General features: G+C 40.1%; 1 protein-coding gene across 1 annotated transcript; it reads left to right on the top strand.

Annotated features, from left to right (window-relative positions):
* The first annotated feature begins 1,504 nt into the window (after positions 1 to 1,504).
* On the top strand, positions 1,505 to 7,718 carry LOC103801952 (cholesterol 7-alpha-monooxygenase). Its single transcript, XM_009074389.1, has 6 exons — positions 1,505 to 1,584; positions 2,745 to 2,985; positions 3,637 to 4,250; positions 5,519 to 5,649; positions 6,573 to 6,748; positions 7,422 to 7,718. Exons 1-6 carry the CDS (start codon positions 1,505 to 1,507, stop codon positions 7,716 to 7,718), a joined length of 1,539 nt encoding a protein of 512 aa, XP_009072637.1.
* The last annotated feature ends 9,629 nt before the right edge of the window (positions 7,719 to 17,347 follow it).

Here is a 17,347-nt window from a genome sequence, read left to right as displayed (position 1 = left end):
ATAAAATTATTATGCTTGTTTAGGATGAGGAACTCATAGGATGAAGTCAAATATGATACCCAGATCTGAAATTTTCCATAACACAAACAAGCAGGAAATGGGAAAACAAGGTTTGGATAAAGTGATTATATAATAACAAGCTAAATTCAGATGATGAAACAGAAGGTTTTATAGGAAAATAAAAGAAACACCCGTGCTTAAATGAAAATAGAATAGGGGACTGGAAGTTGAGCTGACACAAAGAAGTGAAGGCAAACCTGTAAACAGGGTTTATTTCTTCAGTATAGCAACTTTAAAATTACCTCTAACGTAATGGCATGTGCAGTTACCCCCTGCCTCACCACCTGTCTTGGTTTGAAGTCAGGACAACATTCCCATCTGCCAGATTTGCATCTCAATACCTTCATGTAGTGTTCAATTTCAATAGCAAAAGGTCCAGATCTTTGCTGTTTTGTCACACAGATGTAGGGACACCGACAAAAGCAGGTACAAAAGTGAGCCTGAAGAAGTGACTAAATCCCTTCAGTTTCTCTCTTAGAAACATATTAGGCCTTGGATGACTAATGAAAGATCACTATACTTGAGCTGCCTCCTCAACAGTTTGGTGCCAGGTGCTAGGAGCAAGCCGAAGTTTGAACTCTCATCAGTCGACAACAGAAAGGGGAAAAGGTTTAATGGGAAAATAAAAGGTGATTAAAAAACCTCAAACCAGTATGGTTGTTCAATCCTGCTGTCTAATGTCTCATGCTGCATTACAGAAAGCATCCCTGAAAGTGTTCAAGGCCAGATTAGATGGGGCTTCGAGCAACCTGGTCAAGTGAAAGATATCCTTCCCCACAGCAGAGGGCTGGAAGTAGACAATCTTTACGGTCCCTTTCAAACCAAACTATTCTATGATTCATTCTAAGATTCTGTGGAAGTACATTCATGTTGTTAGAGGAAGTAAGTCCACCTCCGCAGCCATCCCTTTACCCAACAGCTGAACCCCGCCGTTCCCTCTTGAGTGGCACACCAGAGCCAGGGCAGTCCAGAAGAAGAAGGGAGGGGGAGCAAGCTGGCAGCTGAAGGACAGCAGGAACTGCAGCCACCAGTCTGGTCAGTAGCCATTTCATACATTGCTAAACTTGAACTATAAACTGCAGTTGGTAAATCTGAAGGATTGATCAAAACACACCTGACTGACCTTCAAATTATCAATTATTACAGCTGTTTGGTTACTTTGGAACCGCTACTGATATGTGACATCAGCTCAAGGGCAGGTCTGCAACTGTCTGCATCAGTCCAGTGAAGCTCTCTGCAGAAAGGTACCAGAACAGAGACAGAACAAGCTCTCTCCAGAAATGGTTAATCAGTAGCTTGCTAGGTTGACTCAGTGCCATCAGATAGAGTGGTGTACCCACTGTATATAAATCGTGATCTGTCTTCTGTGTCATTCTCAGTTACCTCTCCTGCCATACTGGTGATTACCAGTTTTCCACTTGGAAGTTTTTGGGCATCACCAGAAATGTTCCTGACATCCTGGATCTGGGGAACAGCGATAATACTCTGTTGTGCATTTTGGTTTCTTCTAGGGAGAAGGAGGAGGTAAGGAATCTATCTGTAAATGCATCTCAGTGTGCCTAGCCTTTACTTGTGTCAAATATATTGCATACATAACTAAAAGAAGTGTAGTCTTAAGACTGTCAGACGGACAGATACAGGAGAGCATCGACAATGCTGTAGTTTGGTCTGTTGAGAGATTTATGTTACAATAGAATTTTTGAGTATAAACTTTGTAATAATAATGTATCAATGCCTAGAGGTAGTTGTAGATACAAATCTATGCATAAACGAGGCAATTAAATTTGAATATGAATGTTCTTATTTCCTAAAGTAGTGGGCTGTTGTTTTACCTGCATTGTAATCACAGCTAATACCTGTTTATATTTAATTACAGTTTAATAGCTATTTAGAAACATTTTCATATTATTTCATATGTAGTAACACAGTCTAATACAGGTAATATTTATGTACCTTACTATGTCAAATACATATTCATTAAAAGCATTTATCCTACTGGCACATTTACATAAGGAACAAGTAATTTGCTTACTATTGTGCTTTTGTGTTTTTCAGCAGCCATTTTTTTTGTTTGATTTTAAAAAGTTCGATTAAAGAAAAGTTGAAAACAGTTAACTTCAGATAATAACTATTAATAATATGCTGGAAAAGTTTAAGTATTATATGAAAGTTATTTTAGCAGCCATGGCATCCTTACACAGGAAAGTAGTTTTCTGACTCAGAAAAAAAAATCATTTCAGCATATGCCCAAATATGTATCAGACAATATTAATGGGATGGATTATTCACTAATGTGACAATTGCATAATTATGCATGTTAGGGAATGGCAACAATTTTGCATTTAAACGGGTGAAAAATATACTCCTGATGTAAGGAAAAGAAAGATGACATAATCAAACTGTGTTTTATTATGTTAATTAATAACACAGGCTGTTAAAGTTGTTCTGTCTTACACAGCATAGGCCTCACAAGAGGCTTAGCTCTTGAAGGGTAGAAAATGTTTTGTCAATATACTATTTAGGTGTTTTGTTGTGGGTTTTTTTGTGGGGTTTTTTGGTGGTGGTTTGTTTGGGTTTCTGTTCATATTGTAAAAAGCCTAGCATCAGTATTTTACTTACTGGTAGTCCTGCAGAAGAGATCTTTGTACATACTTACAAATTCAGCTTTTGCTTGTGTTTTTTAGGAGAGAATGTGAGCCACCACTTGAAAATGGGTTCGTTCCATACCTGGGCTGTGCCTTGCAGTTTGGTGCCAACCCCCTGGAATTCCTCAGAGAAAAGCAGAAGAAGCATGGCCACATCTTCACTTGCCATGTAGCAGGGAAATACATTCATTTCCTGACTGACCCTTTTTCATATCATGCACTGATGCGCCAGGGAAAACACTTGGATTGGAAAAAGTTCCATTTTGCTACTTCTGCCAAGGTACCGCTGGTTTCAATATCTAACATGCAAAGTATCTGCTGGCAGGACAGATATACCCAGTTAATCCCTATAGCATAACTATGCCTTTGAAATAGAATTGGTTTCACATTTCTGTGCTTTTACTGTTTAAACGATTGTGGCCTTTTTCTTCCCTTTCCTTAATGGAAAGGAAATTTGCAGTGATTTGAGTTGTCCTAAGACTGTACATTATTTAGCAATGTAGTATCCCAAATTGCTAAAGCAGAAATACACTTAACATCATCCACAAAATGATAATACAGCTTGATGAAGCTGAAACCTTCTGGAGGTTCTTACTGCTTTGGAAGATTTGGTCTAAGTGCCTCAAAATGATGCACCACAATAGGAGCTCAGTCAAACTATTCTGGAAGTAAGCAAAAAGTCTCCTGTTGATGTCAATGGGAGTTGAATAAAAGCCTAGGTAACCATGTCCATTTATTTGTAAGCATCTATTTCAATCTATTTCACTGCTCTGGTTCACTGAGAAAGTATCAACTCTAGTATTAATAGCCCTTATTATGCTTCCCTCTAGTAAGCTATGAAGTTAAACTGTGGCTTTCATTTCTGTTAGACTTTGCCATCAAAGTTATGAGAAGCCTTCCTTATCATGCATACAATTTTTTTTTCTGACAGGCTTTTGGGCATCGTAGCATTGACCCAGCAGAGGGAAACACCACTGAAAATTTTCATCAGACATTCATTAGAACCCTTCAAGGCAATGCCCTAGATGCCCTCGTTGAAGCAATGATGGAAAACCTACAGTATGTCATGCTTCAGTCAAGAACACCTAAACTTCAGTCTAACACCTGGGTGACAGAAGGACTTTATACGTTCTGTTGCCAAGTGATGTTTGAGTCTGGCTTTTTAACCCTTTTTGGTAAAGAATTTAATTCAAGTAATGACAAAAACCTATCATCAAAGCAGGAAACTGAGAGAGTTCGTATCCTAAATGCCCTTGAACACTTCAAGGAATTCGATAGGATTTTTCCAGCCCTTGTGGCAGGACTGCCCATCCACCTCTTCAAGAGTGCCCACAGTGCACGTGAGAAGCTGGGAGAGGCACTGCTCCACAAGAACCTCCTGAAAAGGGACAACCTCTCTGAGCTTGTCACCCTCCGCATGTTCCTGAACGACACTCTGTCAACCTTCGATGACATGGAAAAAGCAAAGACCCATGTGGCAGTACTCTGGGCCTCTCAAGCCAACACCATTCCTGCCACTTTTTGGACCTTGTTCTATCTTCTTAAGTAAGTCCCGATACTCTTTGATCTTAAACAAGAAAAACACCTCATCAGTGTTAAAAAACTTAGTGATTGCAACAGAAGTGGCATGTTGCTCTGGCCTTGTACAGAAACCCCCTTCACTCCTCTGAGACCAAGTAGTGGTAGCACAGAGCAATTCTGTAGAAGCTATTTTTAAAAAACAACAACACTCCAGGGCAATGCTACACTTTGTCAAGAAAGCTTTGGACTAAATCTATTTGATATGACATTAAAAGTGCTACTTGCAGTCAGAACATTAATTGTATCGAAGGCTCCCAACATAACTGGACATTTTTAGACCATCTCACTAGAGCAGGAAAAATGAGGTTTAACTTCATTATTGTTCTCACAGATACTTAATAGAAAACAGTTTATACATTGATAGATCCTACTGAGGTTTCAGTGTAGACTGCAGCTGCTGAGCTTGGTACTCGTGAGATGAGTGCACAGCTCAGTTTATACTATTAAATGTCCATTTTACAGTGGGCCTTTGTGGAGTATAATCTACTTCAGCATGACTAACTCTGAAGTATGTGTCTGAATTGCTGATGCTTTTATTTAGAAACCTCAAATCTACCTGCCAATGCTAATACATGAGGTTCTGTAGTACTTTGCACTCCAAGAATGCATAGGCTTTAGGTTTTCTGGACTTGGAGACTTTTAACACCCTGATTATGCTTTCATCAAGACTCTATTGCACCCTGTATTATTGTCTAAATGTATTTCACCACAGCTCATATATTCCATGTCTGTAAGAAAGTCTAGACAGTGAAGGATACTATGTGGGCTTTTAGTATTAGGAAGATTCTTTTCAGCTAGACAGAATATTGCCACATCAGCCAGAATAAATTATGTTATAAAACTGATCCATAATCCTGTTCCTAAACTTTCTACCTGCAAGTGGGGCTGTTTCCTAATATGCAACTGACTGGTTTATTTCTTATTCTTAGCATTGCTTTTTAGAGACATTATTGCTTATTGCCTGAGCTGTGCACATCAGTTCTGTCCCACTGGTCACTGGAGACAAAATCAAATACTTGGGGTTCTTTTCCTTTTTTTTAAAGACTTTATAGCTCTGCTGAGACATGAAAAAGTGGAACTGCAGCATTTTTCTGCAAAATTTTCATTTTAGAAGGTTGTACTTTTCAGCTAACAAACCACTTTTTAGTCAGGAGTAAAGTTAATAGTCAAACCCCTTTTTAAAGCATTCTTGAGTGTAAAATTAGGTTATACCTTTGCTCTTTTGATCTTAGGAATCCAGAAGCAATGAGAGCTGCTGCCAAAGAAGTGCAAAGTGTTTTGGAAAGTGCCGAAGAGAGTATCAGCTTAGATGGCAAACGTATTTCCTTGAACAGAAAACAGCTGGACAATATGCCAATACTAGGTATGATTATTTTAGGCAGGAATACCAGAAATCATGCTACAATTTCCATAGTCTTCTATTTGTTACCATATAAATCCTTGCTATCGGATTACTATTGAATTAGTAAAGGAATAGTAGTAGAACAAGAAAATATGTTTATGTTCCTTAGCAATAGCCAGCACAATTAGGCTTCCCAATGTCCCAGATGGTACCAAGAGTATCAAAATTCACAAGAATAGCACGTTTTCACTGGTAATGGCATGTCTCAATACTCCTACATGGCTATGTAAGCTGTATTGGAGACCCATGGATAATTCAGAACAATATTTTATTTAGTTATGACTTTAGATCAAATTAAAAGGTGTTGCCAAATTTTATATCCCAATTCTTATGATGTGAAGTAATATTTCAATATACTATTGATTCTATTTCTTCTTACTAGTTTTCAAATTGTAAGCACTTTTTTCAGATGTTACAGAGAGTTTTGATAATATTGCCTTTTAACCACTGTTGCTTTAAAAAAAAGAAGTCAGCTTATATTGAAACAACCCCCCCACCCCAAATTACTTTTTTCTGAGTATGGGTTTCTATGCAGCACCTCTCAAAGTTTCAGAAAAAAATTATCACTGCACTTTCTTTTTCTTCTAATGTTTCCAGTTTTCACTGGTTCGTTCTTTATCTCAGAGTGACAATATGTCTCATTCTGTTGCATCAAATATAAGCACTTTTCTAGGGGAAAGCAGATTAGGTTCTGAGTGTTGTCTGCAGAAGGGATAGAAATGCTAAAAAGAAATGAGAAAGATACTTTCTTCGGCATTTAGAAAGCTATTATTAAAATATTCAGTGTTTGATAATGGGTATGAAATAGCTCAATATGGATGACCTCCCCCAAGGATGTGAACATACTATTTCCATGGTAATTGCTCCTTTTCCTCTCCCAACAGACAGCATCATCAAGGAGGCAATGAGGCTATCAAGTGCCTCCATGACTTTCCGAGTTGCCAAGGAGGATTTCACTTTGCACTTAGAGAACGATTTCTACAACATTCGGAAAGATGATATTGTAGCTCTTTATCCTCCACTGCTGCATTTTGATCCAGAAATCTATGCTGATCCCTTGGTAAGTATTTTTTAAAATGCATGAAACTTGGAGCCCTGGCAGAAGCTAATGGGCCTTTAAATAGAGCATTTATTTGGGCTCCCCACAGCTGGTTTTCTGTTGTAATGGGCCTTTAAATAGAGCATTTATTGGGGTTCCCCACAGCTGGTTTTCTGTTTACTCCAGCCAGTCTGTTCTTACACCCGGTGGTGTAGTGGTAGGCAAGGAAAAGAATAAAGTCAGTGCAAGCACTCTCTGCAAAACATGTTTTAGTGTAACCAAAAACTGTGCTGCCAGTCCCAGACAGCCCTCTGCTTCCCTTCCTCAGTGAGGGAAGACCCTATTATGGGGCGTGTTGAGGAAGGACAAGAATAAGGATAATATTTTCCCAAAGGCACAGAATGAGAACTCTCCTGGTTCTGCTGCATGAACAAGGATGCAGGTTATCATCCTGATACGCAGAGGTCAGGAAAGAAAAGGAGAGTTATCAGCAAAGAACCTGGGATCATGTCCCGTGTACCAGAATGTCTCAGGGGCTATCTTTTCCAAAACAGCACCTTGGGACCTGGTGCTACTGCACAATGCTTATCTCCAGAGGCTTCTCTTTCCCAGCCTGCATTTCGTGTATTAATGGCTTTACCTGGTCTTTGGAGGTACTCTAGTATCAAGTAACTCTTTGTGTGTTTAATTACAGACATTCAAATATGATCGCTTCCTGAATGAGAACGGAGAAGAAAAGACTGATTTCTACCGCAATGGTCGCAAGTTGAAGTATTACTACATGCCGTTTGGGACAGGCATAGCAAAATGCCCTGGCAGGTTATTTGCAGTGCATGAAATCAAACAATTTTTGACTTTGATGTTTTCATATTTTGAGATAGAGCTTGTGGACAACAATGTGGAATGTCCTTCTCTAGATCAATCCCGTGCAGGACTGGGTATTTTGCAACCATCTAATGATGTTGATTTCAGGTATAGACTGAAATGCTGATGAATGTATGTTTTATATTATACACATAGACTATGCACTATATAAATACACTCGATAACATATACTTTATATACTTTTTTTTATATATGCAAATGAAATGTTTCAAATCTTGTGAGAAAACCTGTATGAAGATGCCAATTCACCAGTCTGATAGAATATGTGTAGCAGTATAGCACCAGCATGCAATGGGTTTAGTGCACTGTGTTGATGCAAACATCTCCCTTTTTACTAACCATTTTGAAATGCAAGTTAATATTTTGAATTGCATGCGTACAGTAGTGGCCTTTTTTTTCTGTCAGCGAATACTTTCCCACACTTTAGTTAGAATTTAATCAGTTAACTCAAATTGTTGTCAAAATTGAACTACAGTTAAGACTTATTCTTTTTTATAATTGAAGGGGGGGGAGGTTCTCCTCACAGGTGAAATAAAGTTTTTGTTGTAAAAAAGGAAGATTCACAGTGGGGAGGGGAGAGTTTTCTGGGGAAGTACCTTTATGGTTTTATGAAAAACTAGAAAAAGATTTGAAGAAAACCTACAAAAATGTTCACGTTCAAGTGAAATGGCAAAACTTGTATTATATTCTTTGTAATACACTTATTTTCAGAAAGTTGTAACTGTATTAAAATAAATTATATTGGCTGAACCAAATGCATCCCTAGACTGTTTGTTGTTTTAACACCTTAACATTATCAAAGATTTATGCACTCATCCAAAGCCACCTAAATCAGTTTTAAACTAGACAGCTCAAACACCAATATGGAGATAAATCAATATCCATCATATATTCACCAATGGTTCTGGCTGGATTTTGCACCATTGCCTAAACTCCATATTTCCATAAGCCTCCTTAGGTCGTCCTAGTCTAATTCCATTAAAGTTATCATGGGTAGTATGCCCACAAATTTCATTTTTAATGGTGTCATATCCATAAGGGCAATTCAAGAAATCACAGAATCACAGAATTGGTCAGATTGGGTCCTGTCCTCCACAGTGGGTCATCAGGTTAAACGTCCCTACTCAAGCAGGGCACATAGCTCAGGATTGCATTCAGACAGTTCTTGAATATCTCCAGTGAGGGAGAATCCACAACCTCTCCAGGCAATCTGTTCCAGTGCTCAGTGACTCACACAGTAAGGAAGTTCTTCCTTGTATTCAGGTGAAACTTTCTGTGAACTAGTTTCTGCCCATTACCTTTTGTTATATTGGTTTGATCCACTGAGAAGAGCCTGGCTCTATTATCTTGCCCCCCTCACCTTCAGATACTGATATACATTAATGAGGTCCCCTCTCAGACCTCACTCCTCAAGACTGAACAGACCCAGTTCCCTCAGTCTTTCCTCAGAAGTGCTCCAGGATGATACAGTTGTTCAAGGGATAATATAATTTGCTCCTCTGTAACATCCCTGTCCTTCTCTGCTGCAAATGATAGACGGATGGATGTCACACAAGTCCATTTTTTAATGAAACATCTTCAGGCTGAAAGAGACAGCTTTCTTATCACCTGCTGATGAAAAGAACAAATGGACTTCAAACGCAGTTATCCGGGTTTTGTATGTTTCTAGGGACTTATGGTCTGACCTCTCTTCCTTGACTCAAAAGTAAGTCTCATCACAGAAGATGAGATACAGGGCTATTAGATATTTTCAAATTTCACATTCTGGCATGACATCCAGTCTAGTCGATAATTCCTAAACATGGAATTTTGGATTGAGTCCCAGAATTGCTTTAAATTATCTATTCATTTCTTTCTATCCACTGTGCTAAATATTCAAAGGTTAATAAAAATATTGTGCAGTGTGTTTGTTTATCACCTGCATGTTGTCTTTATCATTTTATTCAATCTTTTTTCATTTCCAAAGGAAAACACCAATTTGTTGCCATTTGTAATATGTATAATATTAAACCTATGCATAATGCAAGGGGTTTTGAATTATTACTTTGGTTCTCTTGGTAAGGGAAGTATCCAGTACAGCTTGTTTTCATACTTCTGTCAATGATATTTTGTACAACCTATATAAATTATAGCACATTCAATGCAAGGGAGGTCTGACTTGGAGAACGCATGCAAGCCTGACATTATCATCATCACATGCATCCTGGCACATGTTATTATGATTAGACTATCATTCCCCATTTCTTAAACAAATCCTGCTTAAAACAACAGGGTTTTAGGGTAGCAATGCTATGCAATGTTTTACACAAACTACACTTCCTTGATGAAAAGGAATTGCAATAGCAGATGAAAGATAAGATGACTGTTCAGCTAATTCCAGGTTTCCTGGAAAATTAAGCCTTCTTTTACTCCCTGTTGTCTCCTTCAAACTGACTGCTCCAGACTTTTCTGATTGGGATTTAATGTTTTCTTTCAGCTCACTTGTTCTATAAGAAATTGAAGTATGCAGTAGCTCATAGAGCTGATCTGACTTTCAGCTACCCAAGTGTGGGAAAATAACAGAAGATTGGCAAGGAGGATTGTGAACACACTCAAGTGGTTTGCAGCTGGGGCATCAAAAACCATCACACTAATCATTGTCTAGCTTTGTGTGTTGGACAAATCTGTGTTTAGACAACATAAGCCTGTGATAGACTTAGAGGCACCCTATTGGACATGCTTGAGATTTCTGCCCTTCTGTGAAAAAGATCAGTCATGGTGATAAACTACATCTTCCTGAACCCCCGATATACAGGTGAAAACAGCAGGTTTGGTGATCCTGTAGCACTCACCAAGCTCTATGGTACCTGCATCCCTGCTTCTGTGCCTCTTCCTGTGTGCTGCTTTGGGGATCCTCCCATTGGGAAGGTAACAAAACCAAATTTTCTTTGTATTTCATCCATGGTTTTGTGGTTGTTCCTGTGTCCTGCCTGAGCTGGCTCACACACCAATACTAACAGTAGAGAACTCAGGGGAAGGTAAAAAACCCACAGGATGCACCCCACAGACTAAAGTTGAGTTGTGAATGTTGTGGAGAGGCTACTGACTTAACTGAAGAATCATCATAAATTGGCAGAAACCAGCACTGACCCAGACAGGGTCCTACAAGGGTGGCTCAAGTGCTTCTGCCCAAACTCCTGCAGGACCATGGTCCTCACCACTCAGCCTGCCACCACTCTGTTGCTGGAGTAGCAGTTCTTCTTGGATGTCTGGGCCCACAGCCTGTGGATTGATATTCAGTGTATACAACCAAGGCAACCAGCTCTCTCTGCTCAGTTCTGGACTCATGTAACATGAGGAGTATACAGCATGTCTTTGGGGTCTCTGCAGAGCAATGACACTTTTTAAGGTTGACCTAGTGTTATGCAGCTGAAAAGATTCAGTATAAGCCCCTGAGTAGGCTTCTGCTTTGTGACAAAAGACATGCATATGAGCAGTTTGAACAGTTTGGATAGGGATTCTTTGTTTTTTTTAATATTGGGCTATATACAAGCATTTTGGTTTGCTCCCATGGCTGATAATTTTCTAACCTCAGTTAAACCCCTGTTGCTGGGGTCACATGGATGCAAGTGACGGGTGAAAAGAAAGAGTACAAAGTCTGTGGCACAATGCCTCAGCTAGTGTAATCAAATACTTAGCAATCGATAGTCATCTGCCTTGCCAGGGTCACAAGCACCACAAGGTTATAACAGGGCAATTCTCTTTGCTGCCTCTCCTAAAAGCAGAACTTTTGTTAAAAAAACGAGAACAAAAAAAAGTTATACCAAAGACCTTAAGAGCAATTAGAAAAATATTGAGCAGATCCAGGCTGGTGGGAAGCAGGGAATCTCTGCCATGGTCTGCGTGAGTATTTCGAATTACATACTTACTAGGTAAAACACATAAAGAGATATGGGCAGAAGAGGGGCAAAGACCTCAACCCCCTAACTATTAGGTTAGCTCAGGCATTCACTCCTTTCCTCACGGAATCTGTAGCCTGCTTAAAAACATGACAGATTCAACAGGATGATTTCATGACTCCATAACAGTGCCCTTATAGCTAAAGTGCTCTCTTAGCTGAGAAGAGATTCAATTTTCAAACATGGGATTGAAGTCCCTGAGGCAGAGGAGGGTACTGTGTCCAGTCTCTCCCACACCCCAAGGACAACTCTAACCTTGTTGTCGTCCTGTAAAGGGTAAGTAAGAGTGAGAGGTACCTCCTGAGGGATGCATAAGTATACATAGATAAGGCACACCAAGGAGTTTAAATGCTCAGATTGTTTTGGATCCAGATGAGCTCTGCACCAGATTAGTCAGGTGCCTTTGCCCTGTGATTTTGGGATTAGGAGCAAGACACAGCCATCTGAGTGAGAGCAGGGGTTTCATAATCCAGCAGAAGTTGGCATTTTGGCTGAGCAGATCAAATCTAGGCAGTGAAAACGTTTTACAGTTTTCAGGCTAAAAGAAATCCTTACTCATCATGGAGTTCTTGGAGGTGACATGATGACCTTACTAATCAAACCATGTCAGAAAATAGGACAATTTTACATTTCTGAAACCATGCTGGCCACAGCTGTTGTTCACTAGCTTGGATTCACATCCACAGAGAAACTACTCCAGATAAGCTTTTGCTGGATGTTAAGGGTCATGTAAAACTACCCTACGGAGAATCATCTGCCTCAAGCAAGCTGAATCAGCTCCTTTCCAGCAACATGAGCACGAGACACCAACAAACACTTGAAGTCAGTCATGGCAGGTTTGGAAGCAGGAGAATACACAACAAGGTTCTCAGTGCCTGGGACATGGCCCTTGTGAGCTGCAGCATGCTGGTGATTTTCTCAAGGTTAAGGTTCAGCCTGGAACTGCTTGACAGTATGAAGCTAAAACCATCCTAGCCAAATTTTTAAAGGAAGCGGCTGTCGCGGTATTGTGTGGGGACTTGAGGAGCTCTCAATAGCAGAGGGAGAGGACATCTTGGTCTATGGATCCTGATGGGCTGAGGGTCAAAATTGCATTCGAAGTGGTTCTTGATCAATACTACAGTACTTTTGGGTTCAAGCAGAAGCAGAACTGTAGGCATCTAGTAACAGCTGACACTGAGTTCAGACCACTCTTCAACTTGTCAACAGTGGTTTTGCACAAAGATCTTCAAGCCCTGCCTAAAGTTCTTCAATTGTTTTTGCATTTGACTGCAGAAATATCAGGATAATCTGCTATTCATATTATGAGGCCTTTCATGCAAGTTTCTGATGAAATAAAAGAGAAAGAAAAAAGAGGAAAAGTCAAGGAATTAATTTTCCGTAGGCATGAAACGAATTTTAGTGATAACTATAGCTTAGTTGATGACAGGGTGCTTCAAAGGTTATTCGTCATCTTGGTGCAAATGGATAGCTGTAGCAGCATAAATAGGTATTTGCCATTTATGAACTGCACAGAATGCTACAGCCTGAAGACAGGGCCAAGATCTTCTGATGGCCTTGCTCATTACAGGGACTTGGACTAGAATACCTGTAAAGGTCCCTTCCAACCCAAACTATTCTATGATTCTATGAACTGCTGCAATTTACACCACCAGGTACACACAGTTAAATAGCATACAGAGGAGGCCTGAGCATAATTATGCCTAGCTGCATACAGGAGGTTTGACAGTAAAAGTCGGCATTGCCTCCTAATAACCTTAGAATTAAATAATAAAAAGGTTACATATTATTAAATGGACTGCTATCAGTGTAAATACTCAGCTTGTTAACTGTTGTTGACTTTCATTTGTTTTCTGCCAAGACAGACAACTCTGTGGGTCACACTTCAAATCAAATGATCTTCAGTGGCCCATGTGTCATGAAATAAGAGAGGTCACTTCAGAACAATTCACTAAAGAGCCACAGATTTTTAAAATGAAAAGTTCATTTTACTTAATTCACTTATAAATAAGATCCTGCAGACCCGAGTTATATTTGTTTCATTAGATAGAAGGATCCCATAGAGATTTTGAAAGATTAAAACATCTTGGCTGACTGAATCACTCTGTTTTGAGAACTCTTCAGTGTGATGGGCCATGTAATTATTTCTCAGTAACATATGTGTAATATTTGATTAGAAGGGGATTAGATGTCTCACAGCCCCCAGTAACTACAGACTTGAAACATATAAATACCCACAGAAGGTTACTGAACACCATAGGCTGTAAAAAGTCAGGCTAGAGGTCACTTCACCCTGGCTATGGCAAGAGGTCCACTTTACTGAGGGGTATGGCAAGCACAATTGGAGCTTCCTTGGGATCTATGTAAAGCTCCTAAGTAATAGACTTGCTCTCAGAGGTACTCAACCTACAAGTGCTCAGCACATTTCAAGAAAACATTTGGTTTTCTGTCAAGTTCTGGAGGGCTTTGGGAGCCGCTGTCCTTGTGTCAGCTGCAGGCAAACACTCTGTGTGAAGAGCTTGCTGGCAGGAGCATAGCACCAGTCCTTGCCACCTCTGTGATGTGCCTGTGCCATGGCCAGTCTCACCTCTTGCCTGGCATGGAGAGAATTCAGTGCCAGTTCCCCTGTCTCACCTCATCCTGTGCTCCACATGTATGTCTGGACTCTAAAGGTAAACCAGAGCCTGCAAGGGAATTGCAGACAGATAGGAACATTTTGTGCCTACGAAAGCTCTGTCCCTCACCCCACGAGCTGTGATGGCTGGTTTGAGGCACAGGATGAGGAATGGAACCCTGGCCAAAGGGTTGCATCAGCAGGCAAGAGGGGGAACTGTGTCTTGCTGACCTGTAGTGACCTCAGCTCTGCTCCCTACTTTAATTATAATTGCTCCTTATGCTGAGGGACAGACTTCCTCTCTGCTTTATGCAACATTTCAGCTCGACTGCTTTGCCCATGTAAGCAAACCCTCAGGAAAGACAAATGGTAAAGGGGAGGCTTACTAAAAACACATCCTCCACATTGAACTGACTCATTTCATCGCTATTTTACTTCTTCCACGTAGGAACTTGGAACAAGGAATAATATCTTTATGAGGATTAAAAGGTATGCTAAAAACAGCAGGGGAAGCCATTAATGATGCAAGGAACAGTCAATTACATGAGTTCTGTTCACTGTGCCTCATATTCTTGGTACATGAGCTTTTTACATGTATTATTTAGATATAGCAAACCTGGCTAAACAGACCAAAACAACCGTTGTCCATTGAAGAGCTGTGTCTGGAGTTAAAAGAAATTCTGCTCTGTCTGTAAAGACTATAGTCAGAGAACTTTTCCTGAAATCTGATGATATGGTAAAGCATTAGGAATTCTGCAGAATCTGCAGAAACCACAGCCAGAGGCTAGGGGTGCTGGATACAGATGTACAGAGATACACCACACTGAAGGGTATCTGCAAATGGCTGGCATTAGGTTCCTAGTGGAGGCACTACAATGCCAGAAGGTAGTTGCCTGGCTGCATTTCAGAAGATCCCAGCTACCTGCTGGTACAGGCAAAGCAGGTAACTGGCAGGCTCCTGGCACAGGCAAAGCAGAGGTGAGGGCTGAAGAGTCAGCTCCATCTTGCCCCACACATGGTTTCTAAAGCTAAATGGTGGCACAGATTACATGCTTGTTCCCTGACCTTCCTGTTAAGAACATTTTTACTATTGCTATTTATTATTATTTCCACATAGATCAGGACTTGTTATAAGAATTACACAAACACAGAACGAGACCACTATGCTTCTCCCAAGGATGCCAAAATCTAGAGAAAAGACAAGCTGAAACCCATCCATCTAGAACAGGGCAAGGAAACAATGAGGCAGCACTGCCAGTATGTCACCTAGTGGTCTGGAGACCAACAGGTCAGTTAAGGTCACATTTATCATTAACACCAAAGCATCTGATCTAGTCAGATCTAAAACATGAGAACTAGACAGTTAATACGAGGTAACAGGTGAAGATTAAGCTATGAAACTCTTTGGAAGTGAAAAAGAATGGGTAGTTTATCTTCGGTACTATGAAGGATGCAGGACAAGGGAGCAAGGGAGGAGGGATGACAGCATAGCTGAATGCCCCTAGCATCAAAAATACAAATGGATGCAGTAAGAGAGGAGAGCACTGGAAAATTGCTACAGTGCAAGGAGGAAACACTTGGGTGAATATTTTGTTAGGAGAATTGCTAGGAAGACCTATATCTTAGCAGCAGTTACCCATAAGCCAAGACAGCATTTGAAGAGGAGTACCTCTGACAGTGACAGAGATTGCTGATGGGTGACCAAAGGTAAGGATGAGGTATTGATTTTAAGCCTTGACCCAACTAAAGACATTAGGAAGCAGTGTCACTTGGGTGAAGCAGGTATAAATTCAATTTGATGGGAAACTGGAACAGTACTTAAAACCAGACCTCCAGAATGAGATTTTAAATGTGAATTCAGCAAGCTAAGAAGCAAGAAAGGAACACACCAGGATCACCACTGAAGTAAGATTGCATTAGGTAACAAAAGAGCAAGGGCGAACAAAAGGTTAAGGGAAGGAGTGCCAGATAGAGTGACTCACAGGAGATACAACAGGATGGAGTCAGGGGATGAGAAGGAGAGCTCTCTAAGAACGTGGTTTAGCAGAAATCACGAACCTCAATTTCCAGAGTAGACCTCAGACAGACCCTATTCCAAACAGCTGCTCTGTAAATAAAATACAAGAGACTGAATCCACATGCATGCACTACGCAAATATTTGCCACCACTCTGATCAAAGTTATTAGGTGATAATGTTCAGCCTTGAAAACTGGCCTTGAACAGCATTTATTAAGGTGTTCCACTACTACAGCTATTGCTAAAGACAAGTACATCAAACTGTACCATCAATCAGCCTTGAACCTTTGTGCAGAGGACAATCAGTGAAACCATACAGAGTATAATGCATCTGGAACCTATTAAATAAAACACATGTGCAACTATCGCCAGCACCATAGAATCATTATTACAACCTATGTATTGTCAAAAACATGTTGATAAACAAGAGGTAACTAAGGAAATATAGATTTTTTTACTGCTTATCTGGGGAATAATCCTAACATTTTTGAGGCAGGTATTTTTCATAACTTGACAGCCTTTACTTCAAATTCCTAGCTTCAGTGTAATACAGACTGCTGTAATGAATATATGGTAAGAATACAAGAAAGAAAGGGGAAAAAATGGGCGCCACATATCTAGATGAAAATATTTTATAGTCCAAAAAATAAAATATTAAATTGTGCCACCAAAAACTACAGGAAAATACATTTGAAAATAAAGTTTAAAGTCCTGTTTTGAGAGTGACAGCCAAAATGAGAGTCAGCTCACGGGTTAAGAAACGTATCTGTAGGTGTACATACACGAAATAGGTTTCAAAACTCCTCCAATAGCCAGTAGGATATTGGACTCATTTGTCCCCACAGAGGTATCTAGAGACATTTGAAATGCCCAGTGACATCCCACATATCTCTAGACTCCCTTCATATAGACATACATCCCATAAGTCAAGTATCAGATCTGTTGACTTCATGATGTCTTCAGAGACTGAAAAGCTTCTGGGATCTGACTGTGGGACAGCAGCCTGATCAATCCCTCAACCTCCACTGAATACAAGGGGAGCTGGGCACCTGGCTCATACATAAATGCATACAGATAGATACCTACATTTAAGTGCCCTAATGTTTGAACTGAATCTCATTCTCAGAGTTTCGATTGCAAGCTTGGAATTCAGTTTTGGCCATCAG

The sequence above is a fragment of the Acanthisitta chloris genome, unplaced genomic scaffold (assembly GCF_000695815.1).
Source record: "Acanthisitta chloris isolate BGI_N310 unplaced genomic scaffold, ASM69581v1 scaffold10395, whole genome shotgun sequence".
NCBI classification, from domain to species: domain Eukaryota; kingdom Metazoa; phylum Chordata; class Aves; order Passeriformes; family Acanthisittidae; genus Acanthisitta; species Acanthisitta chloris.
Note: the sequence above shows the minus strand (reverse complement) of the source record. Positions and strands in the feature narration are given on the sequence as shown.